Source organism: Rattus rattus, chromosome 1, assembly GCF_011064425.1.
Source record: "Rattus rattus isolate New Zealand chromosome 1, Rrattus_CSIRO_v1, whole genome shotgun sequence".
In the NCBI taxonomy this organism is placed as follows: Eukaryota; Metazoa; Chordata; class Mammalia; order Rodentia; family Muridae; genus Rattus; species Rattus rattus.
The window spans coordinates 271,312,237-271,325,264 of NC_046154.1; the positions used below are offsets into that span (position 1 = coordinate 271,312,237).

The following is a 13,028-nucleotide window of genomic DNA, read 5'->3' on the forward strand; positions in this document are numbered from 1 at the left end:
TCCAAACTGGAATTCTGCTCCTGTTGTAACGTAAACATCTGTGGTTTCTGATGGTCTTGGGCGACCCCTGTGAAGGGGTCATTCGACCAGAACCACAGGTTGAGAACCACTAACTAAAGCATTAATTAGTCCAGGGTCCAGACTTGAGGAGTTCGTGATCAGTTCTCTGGTTGGTCTGTTTAACTAGTCTGTTCAAACTCTCTGGCAAATCAAGTGTCCTATTCAAGCCCCTTCCTGGATCCTTTAGAAGCCGTTACTATGTAGAAGCTAAAATAAGAGATATGTTAAGATACATAGAAAGTGCCCCGTGTGCTCTGTCTCTTTACCCCCATGAGATTTGCATGTGTGTTTGCATGATGTAAGCCAACAGCACAAAAGAGAGGACAGGACAGGGGCAGGCACTCAAAAGTCATGTGCGCTTGCTGCCATCTGACTTTAACTTCAAAACTATTGCCTCCATATCAAGTCGGAGTTGCTAGTTTCCTCCCTCCATCTCTGTCTGTCTGTCTCTTGGACTTTTGTCTCTATTCTCAATGTTAGTTCCATCTCTAACTTTGAGTGGCAGAGTTCCAATATTTCCTTAATTAGGAGAGGTCCCTTAAAAAAAGACTTAATTATTTATTATATATAAGTACACTGTAGCTGTCCTCAGACACACCAGAAGAGGGCATCAGACCCCATCATAGATGGTTGTGAGCCACCATGCAGTTCCTGGGAATTGAACTTAGGACCTCTGGAAGTAGTCAGTGCTCTTAACCACTGAGCCATCCCTCCAGCCCAGAAGAGGTCCTTTATCCCGCATTTAAATGCCTTTTTCTACCAGGCATACAGGCTGGTGCCTGTAATCCCAGCATTTGAGAAGCTAAGACAAAAGAATCACCAGAAATCCAGTGCCAGCCTGAGTCTCGTGGCCACTTCTGGGCGAGCCTGGGCTACAGTGTGATGCTTATTCTCAAATGACTGCCTACTCTCTGACCCAAGTATTGATTGTTACAGACTACAATTTCCCCCGGCTGTTCACCAGCATCTCGCCTAGATAAGTCCGTGTCTTATTATTCCTCCCACCGGAGCTCATCAAAAGTCCGCCTTGCATTCGGTGTTAGTTATGCAATAAGAAGATAAACACTGGGGTTTTGTATAATAAAAGACACCAGGACAGAGATCTCTAAAGAACTCACAGATGAGTGGGATAAATCTGAGGAATATAAAACAGGGGAATCAAAAAAATAAGAAAAATAAACTCTTCAGATTCTGACAAATGACCAGAGCCTGAGCAAAGTTTGTAAACAGCCTTCTCCAGCCTTACTAAAACACTTGTCCAGGAAAATAAAGAACTTCCCAGAGGAGCAGGTTCTAGACGAACCTGGACCTAACTGCACCTCATGGAGTACATGACTCAGATGGTTTCTCTGGTTTTCCAAGTCTTCCTTCCTTCCTTCCTTCCTTCCTTCCTTTCTTCCTTCCCTTCCTTCCTTTGTTTTTCTTTCTCTCTCTCTTTTGTTTTCTCTTTCTTTCTTTCGTGTGTGTGTGTGTGCATGTGCATGTGTGTGTGTACACATATGTATGTGCACATGTGCCCGTGTGTGTGGAAGACAGGGAAACATGTTGGGGATCTTCCTCAATCACGTTCCACCTTTTTTGGAAATCAGGGTCTCTCCCTGACCCTGGAGGTCTTCAACTGGTCTAGAATGGTGGCCAAGCAGCCCAGAGATCCTCTTCTCAACTCTTCCCGGTGCTGGGATCACAGCGGTGTAGAGATGCACCTCTCTTCCATGTGGATGCTGGGAAGGAAACAAATCCACTGAGCTGCTCCCCACCCCACCAAGTCTGGCCTTCTTAGAAAGTCCCAAACGGGTTGCTGCCCTGGGGAAACATGCATGACTTCCAAACTAGGCTGCATCTGTCATCTCAGTACTCACATCCTTCCAGAAAAGTGCGGGTCTCCTACCGGTACCCAGCCGGTATCACCAGGTAGATCGCTGTCTGCTGCGAAGCTTGCTCACGCATGCGTTTCCATCCCCCAGGACAAGGCTTAGGGAAAAGCACTATGGAACGGGGTATTATGCAGGAGATTTAGACCCAAGCAAATGGACTCGAACCATAATTCCCTCAGAGCGATCTTGAATAACTCATGCATACTGTTGGGTATCGGTCCCTCTTAAACTAGAAGGAGACGGTAAAGCCTGTCTCCAATACTTGCTAAGATTTGTAAACAGTAAGCCAGTCATCGAGTGTGGCCCTAATAGACTATTGCTCACTAATGGCCCTCTCCCTCTCTTCTGGGCTCAGATCTCCATGAGTGCTGAGAGTGGGAACCAGACCTCCTGGCTCACCCTAGTGGGCTTTGGGAGGTTGAAACAGCTGGGCTTCCTCCCCTTTGCCCTCTTTCTAGCCATCTATATGGCAACGGTTGGTGGCAATATCCTCCTTGTGCTTGCTGTGGTCTCCAGTCGGACCCTCCACACACCCATGTACTTCTTCCTCTGCCATTTCTCCATGCTGGAGATTGGCTATACAACCAACATCGTGCCTCGGCTGTTACAGAGCTTCCTGGAAGGCGGGGCCGTCATCTCATTGGTCAGCTGCCTCGCCCAGTTCTACGTGTTTGCCTCGCTGGCTGCCGCAGAGTGTCTCATGCTCTCCGCCATGTCGTATGACCGCTACCTAGCCATTTGTCACCCCCTTCATTACCCGGTTCTCATGAGCACCTGGTATTGTGGCTGCCTAGCCACGGGTGCTTGGTTCAGTGGCTTCTTCTTCTCTGCCTTCACTCTGGCCTTGGCAGCCCCTCTATCCCTCTGTCCCGGCCCCAGGGTGATTGATCACTACTTCTGTGACTTTGCTCCAGTTGTAAGGCTGTTCTGTGGAGAGGTGTGGGTCATGTGGGGGGCTGGTGTGAGCATCTCCGGCTGCCTCACGCTCACCCCCTTCCTGTTGATTGTCACATCCTATGTCTTCATCCTGAGGGCTGTACTGAGAATACCTTCAGGCCACGGGAGACAGAAAGCCTTCTCCACCTGCTCCTCCCACCTCAGCGTGGTTGCTGTGTTTTACGGCACTCTCATTGTGGTCTACGTGGCCCCGACAGACCACATGGCCCCCTTGCTCCGGAAGGCCTTCTCGGTCCTCTACACGGTGCTCACCCCCATGGTCAACCCCATCATCTACAGTCTCAAGAATCAAGAAGTAAAATGGGCTCTGCACAGGCTCTGGAGGCAGCTCCTCTGAGGTCACGCCCCCGCTGAGGTGCGCCGGACAGTTGTTAACTTCTTCGATTTTTACCTTAGCCCCTTCCTCAAAGTCAGATGGAGAAAGACGGCCATAGTGTCGAAAAGACCAGACAATGGACTGAAAGGAAATACCTAAAAATAGGAGGTAACTTCAATTTTCCATTGTGATTGAGTAAAGGTCAAAATATCATGCCTCAAACAGGGCCTAAGCCCTGTGGACATTTCATAAACATTCGTTTCAAATGAATTAGTGCGAAAATGGATGCAAGAAGGAGCTGGGTGGCAACACCAGATGGGGAATATTTAGGTTTTCTTTATTATTTCTGTATTATGTATGGGAGTTTTGCCTGCATGTATGTCTGTGTACCAAGTGTGTTCTGGCTGGTTTTGTGTGTCAACTTGACACAAGCTGGAGTTATTACAGAGAAAGGACCATCCCTTGAGGAAATGCCTCCACGAGACCCAGCTGTAATGCATGTTCTCAATTAGTGATCAATGGGAGGATCCAGCCCATTGTGGGTGGTGCCCTCCCTGGACTGGTGCTCCTGGGTTCTATAAGAGAGCAAGCTGAGCAAGCCAGGGGAAGCAAGCCAGTGAGTAACATCCCTCCATGGCCTCTGCATCAGCTCCTGCCTCCTGATCCACTTGACTTCCAGTCCTGACTTCCTTTGGTGATGAACAGCAATGTGGAGGTGTAAGCTGAATAAACCCTTCCCTCCCCAACCTGCTTCTTGGTCATGGTGTTTGTGCAGGAAGAGAAACCCTAAGACAAAGGTGCATGTCTGGTGCCTGGCACCATGGAGATGAGGGCATTGGATGCCTTGGAACTAGATTTATAGAGAGCTGTGAGTTGCCATTGTGAAACCAAACCAGGAAAAAAAAAATAGACCTTGCAGGTTAAAGATTCTGTTTGCAGTTAAGACAGTTAAGCATAAATGCCTAGGGCTAGAGAGATGGCTCAGTGGTTAAGAGCACTGACTGCTCTTCCAGAGGTCCTGAGTTCAAATCCCAGCACCCACATGGTGACTCACAACCATCTGGAATGGGATCTGCTGCCCTCTTCTGGTGCGTCTGACGGCATCAATAGTGTACTCACAGACATAAAATAAATAAATCTTTGAGGAAAAAAAGAATAAATTCCTAACCAGGTGGTGGTGGTACACACCTTTAATCAAAGGACTCAGCAGGCAGAGATCTCCGTGAGTTCGAGGCCAACCTGGTCCACCTGGTCTACAGAGCGAGTTCCAGGACAGCCAGGGCTACTTGGAGAAGCCCTGCCTTGAAAAACAAAAACAAAACAAAACAAAGGAATACGTTTCTGTTGGTCCTGTGTTTGTTTGATGTGCTTGATCACATGTGGGTGGGAGGTACATGAGCAGGAACTACATGGAGTGTATATGCGTGCCCCTGATGGGACCTGATGGGAAATGCAGTGTTCCTTTTAAGCATCAACAAAACGTGACTCGTTACCATCTCCTGCAAACCCTGGAATGTTCCTGGCCAGAGCCCATCCACCTGGCTAGTGCTAATTAAAGCCTGCTTCAAATTTGGCTCAAAAACTGTGGAACTGGCCTTTGACAATCCTTGGGTTTAACACCATGTGGGTGCTGAGAACTGAACTCAGGTCCTCTGGAAGAGCAGCCAGTACGCGTAACGTGAGCCATCTCTGCAGCCTCTACTTACAGATTCTTAGCCCAAGGCTCCCATGTCTGAGGTTGGAAGTGAAGGAAAGGGGGTTTCATACACTTCGGGTGCTGTCTCAGAAATGGAGGACTAAACGCGGAGCCCTAGAAGTCCCTGGAGGTGCTAACCAGAGCAGCTGCAGATGGACAGGGGTTTCCCTTGGAAAACAAAGGTCAGTTAGGAGAGCCAAAAGCTCAAACCACTCAAGCCTAGAGCCCAGGGACCAATTAGGCCAATGCTCGGTGCGTTCCAGTTAGTCCCGTAATTGGTGTTGGACCAATAAAGAGTAAAGGAAGGAGGCAATTAAATGAGAAAAGAAGGATAAACCCAGTAAGATAATTCTGACTCTCGGAAATATCTCTCCTCTGCCAGGGATTCTTGGAAGACTGCAAGAATGGCGAAAGCCAAGAGAAGGAGCGCATGCCCTTAGCCCCAAGGGTTTGGGCAGACTGGACAATGTCGTGAAACTCCATCTTTTTAAAAACAAACAAACAAAAACAGTCTCCCAGGCAGTGTTTCAGCAGCAAAGCCAAGCAGGCAAAGTAGGGGATACAGATGTCCACAGATGTGGACACACAGAACGGAACGAGGAGGAAGAAGGAATGTGTGAGAAAGGGCGAATGAGGGCGTCTGAGGGTGTCTGAGGGCGTCTGAGGGTGTCTGAGGACATCTGAGGGTATCTGAGGGTGTCTGAGGGTATCTGAGGGTGTCTGAGGGTATCTGAGGGCGTCTGAGGGTATCTGAGGGTGTCTGAGGGTATCTGAGGGTGTCTGAGGGTATCTGAGGACGTCTGAGGGTATCTGAGGGTGTCTGAGGACATCTGAGGGTATCTGAGGGTGTCTGAGGGTATCTGAGGGTGAGGGTATCTGAGGGTGTCTGAGGGTATCTGAGGGCGTCTGAGGGTATCTGAGGGCGTCTGAGGGGTCTGTCTGAGGGTGTCTGAGGGTGTCTGAGGTGTCTGAGGGCATCTGAGGGTATCTGAGGGTGTCCGAGAGCGTCTGAAGGCATAGAGAATCTAGGACAGACAGCTCCCTGCCAGGTAGAAGAGAGGAAAATAATGGAAATTCCTCCATCCAGAAGATTGCTCGGGAAGTGGGTCAGACCCACGCTGAATAAAAGCATTTGGAAATATCTGTAAGACAGAAAACGTCATTCAATGGTAGAGCAGCAGCTTGCTATGCACGAAAATAAAACCTCTGTGGTATTTATTCTCTGCATTAAAGTCAAAAGGAAAATCCAGCTGGGGCTTGGGTGGTGGTGGCACACATCACTCAGCAGCCAGAGACAAGCTGTGAGTTCTAGGCCAGCCTGGTCTACGTAATGAATTCCAGGACACCTTGCTACATAGTGAGACCCCATCTCAAAAAAGGTAAAACCCTGTGTTGTGTGCGAGTGTCCAAGAAAGAGGACGGGGACCGTGTACAAGGAGCAGAGGAGTCCGTGGGACAAGGGGTTCAGTGTCCTCCTCAGGGTGCACCCTCACACTATGCCCAGGACTCTGTTTGTCCCCCATGTAAACATCGTTGAGAGTCCAGGAGGCTCAGGAGACATAGACGTCAACAGCCCCAGAAGCCTGGATCCTAGGATCAGAACCAGGTGCATGGCTACCTTTAGCCACATAAATGAGAAACATATTTAAACCCCTTCCTCTGCCCTACCTGTCAGATCATTAGATCATCTAGTAAATGTTAACTCCTTCCTGCCCACAACTTCATTCCAAGAACGCCAGAAGACTCGGTCAGAGCACCACATGGGGCTTTTCCTCGGCTGAGTCCTTGCAGCAAGGAATCATGATGCACGTCCATTCCCTCCTGTCCTTGGAATGGACAGACTGAGGTGACACCAGGGGAACGACAGGTCACCAGAAACAGGACCTGACTAGAGGTCAAGTCCTAGAACCAAGGGTCAGAAAGGAGAAAGACCTAAAAAGAAGGTGTACAGGAGACACAGAACAGAGACACAGAGCAGGGACACAGAGCAGGGATGCACAGGGAAGGACAAGCAGAGGACGGTGAGAGCAGAGAAATGTCGAGAGAAGTGGAAACACATAGAAAAGACAGGAGAGGGGTTGGGGATTTAGCTCAGTGGTAGGCGCTTGCCTAGCAAGCTCAAGGCCCTGGGTTGGTCCTCAGCTCTGAAGAAAAAAAAAAAAAAAAGGAAAAAAAAGGAAAAAAAAAGGAAAGAAAAGAAAAGACAGGAGAAAAGGGAGGAGGGTTCAGAAACCTTCTTGATTCTTCTGCGTGAACCATGTGTTTGTTTTAATGGAATGTGTTAGTAATCCGGTGGGGCAGGGGCCAGTGAAATGGCTCAACAGGTAGACACCTGCTGCCAAGCCTGAAGACCCAAGTTCAAACACAGGGACCCACAAGGCGGAAGGGGAGAACTGACTCCTCAGCCTTCCTCTGACCCTCACACAGCACCACATGCACACACCACACTCACACATGTGCACACACATAACACACACATGCACACACACAATAAACACATGCATACACATGCACACTCATACACACACAAATAAGTTTTTTTAAGATTTACTTATTTGGGCTGGAGAGATGGCTCAGTGGTTAAGAGCACTGACTGTTCTTCTAGAGGTCATGAGTTCAATTCCCAGCAACCACACGGTGGCTCACAACCATCTGTAATGAGATCTGGTGCCCTCTTCTGGCCTGCAGTCACATATGCAGGCAGAATGCTGTACATAAATAAATAAATCTTTAAAAAAAAAAAAGATTTACTTATTTACACATGAGTGCTGTATTCGCATGGGTGCCTATATGAGAGAAGAGGTCATTAGATCCCATGACAGATGAGCCACCATGTGGTTGCTGGGATTTGAACTCAGGACCTCTGGAAGAGCAGTCAGTGCTCTTAACCACTGAGCCATCTCTCCAGCCTGTTTAGCAAATTTTTCTTGTTTTCATTTTTGTTTGTAGATTTGTTTATTTCTAAGCAAGGTTTCTCTGTATAACAGTCCTTGGCTGTCCTGGAACTTGCTTTGTAGACCAGGCTGGCCTCGAACTCACAGAGATTTGCCTGCCTCTGCCTCGGCCTCTCCGGTGCCGGGATTAAAGGCGTGCACCACATGCTGGGCTCCATGTAATGGAATTGTAATTGTGTTTCTTTCTGTGATCACTAAAGACTACCCCTAGGACTTAAGCTCACTTTGCACTCTGAGTTCCTGCTTCTAGATGTCCTCGAAACAACACACCATTACCAGTGGCTGAAAATGTGCAGGATGAAAACACCTAAAAGACTCACAAAATGCCTCAAAATAAGGTAAACGTCTCCGTGGGCCACAGTGGACGAGATATTTAGTGGACACCGCGGAAGCTCAGGCAGGAGCTTTGGCGTGCTGGGTTCTAGGCCTGAGCACGTAAAGTGGCTGTAAGCTCAGCTCCTTCACAGACACTCAAGTGATCCCCCTGCATCAAGGACAGGAACCAGGACCTTCCAGAAGCGGGAGGCGGAGAGTGAGGTCATTTGAAAACTGCTGTTTGTGACAGGAGGAGGTGGAGGGAGGCAGGGAGGATGGACAGGCAGCTTCACCACCAGGAGCCCACCCAGCAAACGCACCTCTGGATCCTCAATCAGATCTGAAGGAGCGTCAGTCTCACCAACGGCAAAACTCCCACACTGCGGACAGAAGGCCCAGTCAGGGGCAGAAAAGAAGCTGGTGCAAGAGAGAAAAGAGGGAAGGGAAGTGTGGGAAGAGAGGGAGATCTGGGAGGAGGGGAAAGGAGGGATAGAGATGGAAGAGAGAAAGATCGATCCCTCGTCAACCTGTGGTCCAACTCCTGTGACTCGTATGTGAAAATGAACTGGCACGGGTCTCTCTCAGTGCTTGGCCCTTGCACAGGGCCTGAGTTTAATTTTCAGCCTGGGAGGGAACCAAGCAAATTCCCGAAAGAATCTGGGGCACGTGTGGTGGAACATGTCTGTAATCCCAGCCCTTGTGGTGTAAAAACGGGAATGCCACAGGTTCAAAGCCAGCCAGGTCTGTACAGAAAACTCCAGGCAACCAGGACTATTCAAAGAGACTTTGACTTTTAAAACAAAAGTAGACGAGTGGAGAAATGGCTCAGCAGTTAGGAGCACCGAGTCCAGTTCCTAGCACTCACACGGCAGCTACCAAGCGGTTGTTGACTCCAGTTCAGAGGGTCCAATGTTCCCTCTCACCTCCTCCCGCACTTCATGCATGTGGTACAGAGGCATGTATTCAGGTAAACCATCCATATCCATAAAAATAAAACTTTTTAAATGTCAGCTAAATAAATATTTTACTAAGATTTATTTTACACTGTAGCTGTCTTCAGACACACCAGAAGAGGGCATCAGATCCCATTACAGATGGTTGTGAGCCACCATGTGGTTGCTGGGAATTGAACTCAGGACCTCTGGAAGAGTAGTCAGTGCTCTTAACCACTGAGCCATCTCTCCAGCCCCCAATAAATAATTTTAAAAAGAAGGAAGGAAGGAAGGAAGGAAGGAAGGAAGGAAGGAAGGAAGGAAGGAAGGAAGGAAGGAGAAAGGAAGAAACTTTAACGGGCATGGTGACGTGACTCCCAGTGGGAAGCACTTGCTGCTCTCAATTTGATTCCAAAGAACTGCATCAGGGTCACAACCACCTTTAACCCCAGTTTCAGGAGCTCCAGTGCCCCCTTCTGGCCTCTCCAGGCACTGTATCTGTTGTTACCTCTTCAAGATCTACGAGGAGGAAGAAGGCTGAACAGAATTAGAAGTCCTCCCCTGCTGAACAGAATTAGAAGTCCTCCCCTAGATGAAGAGCCACGGCATTGATGCCTCCAAGTGATACAGAGTCATTCTTGCTCAGTGACGCGTCTGTTGGTAGGTCTCATGGACCGTCCTTCTCCCGTGTGCACGTCGGCAGCACTAATTGGTCTCAGTAATACAAATGTCTTTAAGGAGAGGGCATGAATTTGGATGGGACATGTTGGGTGGAATCCCGGGGAGTGGAAGGGTAAAATTTGTCATAGACAATTCTTTAGTATAAATATAATTTTACTATTCATTTACAATCAAAGCAAACTTACATATTAATGCAATGGATATGATTCTTTATGTTTTTACACAAAGAACTGTATCCTGGGCTAGGGAGAAGGCTCACTGAGCAAAAAACAAACACACACGCAATGCCCAGGCCTCGAGCTAGTCCTGCCGAAGCGTCAATCTCTAGGATTAGTGAGAGATCCTGTCTCCAGAAGTATGGTGGAGAGCAATAGAGGAAGGCACATGGTGGCCCCAGGCTTACACACACACACACACACACACCCCTGAGCACACACATGCACACACATGTACACATACCTGAACATATGTGCACACATGTGTGTACATGTACCTGATCACACACGTGTGTATATGTACCTGAACACATGCACATGCACGCATGTATACATGTACCTGAACATAAACACACATGCACACACATGTGTACATGCACCTGAACACACATGCACAAACATGTGTGTACCTGTACCTGAACATATGTACACATACACACATGTAAGTGCACCTGAACACACATACGTGTGTATACACATACCTGAACATATGCACACACATACACACACACACATACACGTGTGGCACACAGTCGTCTTCTGCTGCCTGCAGATCAAGATGTAGAACTCTCAACTCCTTCTCCAGCACCGTGTCTGCCTGCACGCTGCCATGTTTCCCACCATGACGGTAATGGACTGAACCTCTGAACTGTAAGCCAGCCCCCAATTAAATGTTTTCCTTCATGTGAGTTGCCATGGTCGTGGTGTCTCTTCGCAGCAATAAAACCCTGACTAAGACAGACAGTAAAAGGGCTTCAGTTCACACCATGTGTCCAACGTGAGCCAAATGTTCCAGATAGTATTCAGTGACACGACACTGTGTGGCCTGATGGCTTTGCACACACTATGTATTCAAAGCCAGGCTTCGGGCCAGAAAGATGGCTCACGGGAAAGGGCAATTGATTTCCCCTCCAGAACTGATAAAATCTGAGGTCAATCCCCACATTGCGGAAGGAGCAAACCAATTCCTGATCATTGTCCTCTGACGTCCACACGGATACAGTGCCAGAGGAGGCCAGAGGAGGCCAGGGTGGGCACGGAACTCTTGGAACCGACGTTCTGGGAGGTGTCGAGCTTCTGCGTGGATACTGAGGAGCAACTTGCTTCATCTGTGAGAACAGCCAACATTCTTAACCACTGAGCTCTCTCTCCATACTGGTTTTTAAGGGACAATATGAAGTCAAAGAAGGTAACAGATACACTACCAGAAGCACCTGGAATTCACGTTTGATTTTGAATTAATCCTTTATTGTTTTGCATTCAGAGTCAAATTTTTCATGACACCCACACTCATCTGCACGTTCACACATGACCCATAGGAGGTGTGTCATCTAAGTACCTGGGAGCTACAAGCGGATCACCAGCAAAGGCATTCTCTTTGCTGGCTGGGGACGAGAGCTGTCAAGAGGCTAATCTAGTGTCTCCTTAATCCCCAATAAAATAGACCACAGGGATGAGGAAGGGACAGGCACTCTGACACACACACACACACGAGGGTCAGAGGCAGATCTTTGACCTAGATGTGAACAATCCCTTTCCCAGCCTGACTTCCTCTTCCTCTCTTGCTGGGTCAGGCTCTCTAGCCTGAGGATTTCATACGAATCCTTTCCTCTTGGCTCAACCTCAGTGAGTCCTTGTCTTACCCTGATGTCAAAACTTTTGTCCAAAACAAATCATCTCCCAGGGGATCAGAGAGTCCAGAAGGATAAGGAACAAAAAGGCAGGACTGTTAAAATAAAATATTAAATCCAACTTTTCCTCTCCCAGTTCTGGCTCCTGGAATGACGACTATGAGATTAAATATGTATTAATAAGTGCCTAGGACGGGCTGGAGAGATGGCTCAGCGGTTAAGAGCACTGACTACTCTCCCAGAGGTCCTGAGTTCAATTCCCAGCAACCACATCATGGCTCACGACCGTCTGTAATGAGATCTGGGGTTCTCTTCTGGCCTGCAGGTGTACATGCTGTATAATTAATTAATTAATGGAATAAATACATAAACTTTGACTCATTCCCTGACTCTTTCACTTGGTTAGTAACCTCTCCTCAGTCCCATTCCCTCTTCTTCCTTCTCGTCTCCTCCGCATCTTCCTCGGCGTCTCTCAGAGTTCCTCTACCTGATGGTTTACATCTCTCCTCCGTCCCATCTCCTCTCCAGCCTCTCACAGCTCTCCCCCAGTCTCTCTTTTATCGCTTACTATTACCCAGAATCCTCTCTCTTCCTGCCAGTGTCCCACCTCCTACTTCCTGCCTCAGCTCATTGGCCATCGGCTTTTTTATTGACAGGTGATGTTTATAAGCGATTCTCTCTACATGGAACAGTGCCCCTGGTCTAGTTATACTTCCGTCTGAGCTGTAGGGGCTTTTTAGAACCTTATGGTGCTTTCTACAGTGGAAATACTCATTCCACCATCAGACCTTCTGCTCGGGGTCCCCTATAGCACGGTCAAGGTCATCACATTTCTAAAAGGAAGAAGAGCTTTGATGCAGGAAGCAGTGTTATTGACTGTTGTTCTCTCCAAAAGGGTTTTACAAGTCCCGTGTATCCATGCACATAACATATGCCCAATGTGGAGTAGGCCTCCCTCGTGTGAGAGTCAGGAATAGGAGGACTCAGACAATTAGGAGACCTGGCCCAGATACAGAAAAAGGAATACAAATATGGATAAATGGACTGAGAAAATAGATGTCAAGTCATATTCAAAGCCAAAATGTCTACCATGAAAAAGGCATTTTGAAAGGTACAGACTAGATGACTAAAGTCCGTGTGTCAGGCGCTTGATCTCCCCAAAACTGTTTTCTACAGTTGCTGTTATCTTGGGATGCTGGAGTTTTGTCTTTGTTATTTTTTTTTTCTTTTTTTTCTCTTTTTCCGGAGCTGGGGACCGAACCCAGGGCCTTGCGCTCGCTAGGCAAGCGCTCTACCGCTGAGCTAAATCCCCAACCCCGTCTTTGTTATTTTTAACTATGTCACAGGTGCAGGGGGTTGGTGTGCACACATGAGTGTAGGTGCCCACCGAGGCCAGA

The 13,028-nt window shown here is 48.1% G+C and overlaps 1 protein-coding gene across 1 annotated transcript; it reads left to right on the plus strand.

Moving 5' to 3' along the window:
• Positions 1-2,295: 2,295 nt before the first annotated feature.
• LOC116890242 (olfactory receptor 11A1-like) lies at positions 2,296-3,228 on the plus strand. The gene has a single exon (XM_032890970.1). The coding sequence runs from the start codon at positions 2,296-2,298 to the stop codon at positions 3,226-3,228; it is 933 nt and encodes a 310-aa protein (XP_032746861.1).
• The last annotated feature ends 9,800 nt before the right edge of the window (positions 3,229-13,028 follow it).